At 42.1% G+C, this 3,413-nt stretch overlaps 1 protein-coding gene across 1 annotated transcript in view; it reads right to left on the bottom strand.

Moving 5' to 3' along the window:
* Positions 1-3,413, bottom strand: part of SNCAIP (synuclein alpha interacting protein) — a 54,184-nt gene that overhangs the window by 25,286 nt on the left and 25,485 nt on the right. The window contains 1 exon segment of the mRNA XM_031557404.1: positions 361-474. Coding sequence (XP_031413264.1) covers positions 361-474 — 114 coding nt within the window.

Here is a 3,413-nt window from a genome sequence, read left to right as displayed (position 1 = left end):
TGAAGATTAATCTCTTCTGGAAAAGGAATCTGAAATATCCAAAAAGTTTGATGATTTTCTGATGTGTCCTAGGAGCACCCTAAGGGATCATGATGCTAAATTCGCCTGATAGTCATGGGACTGATAGGCTGGCATAGTAATCCAGCTAACTTCCCCCAAACCATTACTTAAAAAAAAAAAATAGGACTTAAGAAGAAGAGTAATGAAAAAAAATACAGAGATAAAGTGGGAAATGTTCTTTCAACATTAGAACTGATTACAAACATCTGTGTTTAAGAACCACAAAATAATAAAGATTCTTTAAATTGAAATTCCTATATGAATAACTCAATCATCTTTTTGAAAAAGTGAAAATCATACCTGACCATAGCAGCCGGCATAATGAATAAGGCTTGGGTGATCTTTCGAGCAACTTAATTCTGCAATAGCTTCTGTTTCGCTCACCATCCACCGAACGCACTCCAGCTGACCATTCTAAACAAAGAAAAAAAATTAAAAATCTTATCTGTTTCAATCCAAACACGTCTATTTAACAGGAAAAAGCTTGTGAGAATTATTAGCATGTTATGAAATTTCAGTTTCTTTGAAAGTTCATCTGTTATCTGTTCTCAAGTATTACATTTGTTTATCTTGCTGTCATGGATCAAATATAATTTGATTATTTACAATATGCCATCAGCTTACACTTGCCCTGGGATTTCCATCTTCTCATTCCTAAAAGTACAGCTGAGTAAAACTAGAGTACAGAATATTTGCTGAATGGCACTACAGCATACATCAGTTTAAGAGGCAGTGAAATAATATTACACATACTCTTAGATCATAAACAACAAAACTGTAGCTATGCTTCTACAACCCATACAGCAAAACTCATTGTCTGGAGCCAAGGTTCGTTTGCCAAAGTACACTGAACAATGTATTTCCCTATAAGGTCTAGTTTTCATTGATCAATAATGAAGCGCATGAAAGATTAAGCTATTATTATATGTAAGTCATTTTGAAAGCAATGTGTCCTATTTGTTTCAATGGAAGCTACAACAGTTACAAAGAGCACAATGACACTGTTTAATAGAGCAAATTCTCAGCTACAAAATACTGTTTTTCAACACAGTCACCACCATTAGCTCTGCATTTTCATCAGTGCTGAACAAGAGCCTGCATGCAAAGCTCACAAAAATCTGTCCCGTAGGAGGTAACCATCGTTGCTGTCACCACTGTTGAAATGTACCACCCATCATGTCACTGTGCTCACATTCACTGTTCAGTTTCCATAAATGTTCAGCAAATATCAATGAATGTCAATCAGGGCCATCCTTTTTCCCATGGAGGAATTCAGTTACACGGTTTGGCTTCTAATGCACTTCCATGTCTAACATCATTTTGCCAGACTGCCCCTCTGTTGCCATCTGTCGCATGGCAAGAAAATGTATTAGAATATTGGTTGGAAGGTTCAACCTCTACTGCCATATCACCAACATCTGCCTAGGACATTGTCAGCCAACATAATTAAAAAAAGGGAGGCATTACTTTTGGAGCAGTAATACTTTTCGGAGCATATACTTTTTGGAGCATATGTTGTATCTGAACACTTAATCCTTATGGATTAAGACCTGTGATCATAGAATGGTAGAATGGCTTGGAAGGGACCTCAAGGATCCATTCCCTCATGCCACAGGTAAGGCTGCCAGATGCTAGACTAAGGCTGTATAAGGCTACCCAGGGCCCCATCCAACCTGGTCTTAAAGACCTGCAGGAATGGGGTATCCACAACCTCTCTGGACCAGCTGTTCCAGCACCTTACCACCCTCACAGAAAAAAACTTCCCACTGACATCTAATCTCAATCTCCTTCAGTTTGAAAGCACTCTCTCCTGTACTGTCACTATATACTTGTGTAAAGAGTTGATTTCTCTCATGTTTATAAGCTCTTTTTAAATACTGCAAGGACGTAATGAAGTCCCCCTGCAGCCTTCTCTTGTCCAGACTGAACAAGCCCAGCTCCTTCAGCCTGTCATCACAGGAGAAGTGCTCCAATCTTCTTATCATCTTCATGGTCCTCATCTATGTTAAAGATGTTAAAGAGTACTGGTCCAAAGATGGATTGCTGAGGGACACTGCTTGGTGTCCTCTACCTCCAACTGAAAATATAGCCAATGACCATAACCCTCTGGCTGTGACCTTCCAGCCAATTCCTTATTCACTAAATAGTCCACCCTTCAAATCCACGTATCTCTAATTTAGATTAGGATGTGACAGAGGACCATTTCAAAGGCCTTATAGAAGTCCAGGTAGATGACATCTGTTGCCTTCCCTTTGTCCACCAATGCCATCACTCCATCATAGAAGACCACCAGATTGTTCAAGTACGATATTCCCTTGGTGAACTCGTGTGAGCTGTCTCAGATCACCTGCTCATCCATGTAGCTCCACAGGTCCTCCATCCTCCATTGCTTATAAACAAGAATGATGTCTCCATTTTTCCAGTCCCTAGGGAGTTCCCGACAGTCATGACTTTTCAAATGTGATGGAGATTGGCTCAGCAACCACCTCAGCCAGCTCCCTTGGGACACAGGAATGCATGCTGTCTTTGCCAATAGACTTGTACAAATTCAGCCTCATGAGCCAATCTCAGACGTGCTCTGCCCTTACAGTGGGGGGGGCATTTTCATCCCCCAGTTTCCCACCTGTCTCTTCAGACCAATGGACCTATAGAATCCCTTCTTATTGTTACTAACATTCCTCACCAAGTTCAGCTCCATCTGTGTCCTGGCTTTCCTTACCCCATCTCTGCAAGTCCAGACAGCATCCTTGTATTCTTCCCAGGTGACATGTCCTTGCTTCCACTGCCTGTATTTGCCTTTCTTTTCCCTCAATTTGATCAGCAAGTCCTTGTGGAACCATGGTGGTTTCCTGTTTTCCCTGCTGTTTTTCATGTACAGAGAACAGAGAGCTCTTGCACTCTCAGAAAGGCATCCTTAAAGAGTAGTCAGCTTTGTTCCAGTCCTTTGTCTCTGAGGACATCTTCCCAAGAAATCATAGAATCTTAGAATGGTTTGAGTTGGAAAGGACCTTTAAGATCCAACCCCCTGCTACAGGCAGGGACATCGCCCATTACACCAGGCTGCTCACAGCCCCATCCAGCCTGCTGTTGAATGCTTCCAGCGAGGGGGCATCCACAACCTCTCTGGGCAACCTGAACCAGTGTCTCACCACCCTCACAGTAAAGAATTTCTTCGTAATATCTAGTCTAAATCTACCCTCTTCCAATTAAAGCCATTTCCCCTCTTCCTGTCACTACCTGTCCTTATAAAGCTTGTCCCCAGCATGTCCCCATCTTTCCTGCAGACCCCTTCAGATACTGGCAGGCCACTATACAGTCGCCCTGGAGCCTTTCTTCTCCAGGCTGGAGAACCC

The sequence above is a fragment of the Meleagris gallopavo genome, chromosome Z, assembly GCF_000146605.3.
Source record: "Meleagris gallopavo isolate NT-WF06-2002-E0010 breed Aviagen turkey brand Nicholas breeding stock chromosome Z, Turkey_5.1, whole genome shotgun sequence".
Taxonomy (NCBI): domain Eukaryota; kingdom Metazoa; phylum Chordata; class Aves; order Galliformes; family Phasianidae; genus Meleagris; species Meleagris gallopavo.
Note: the sequence above shows the minus strand (reverse complement) of the source record. Positions and strands in the feature narration are given on the sequence as shown.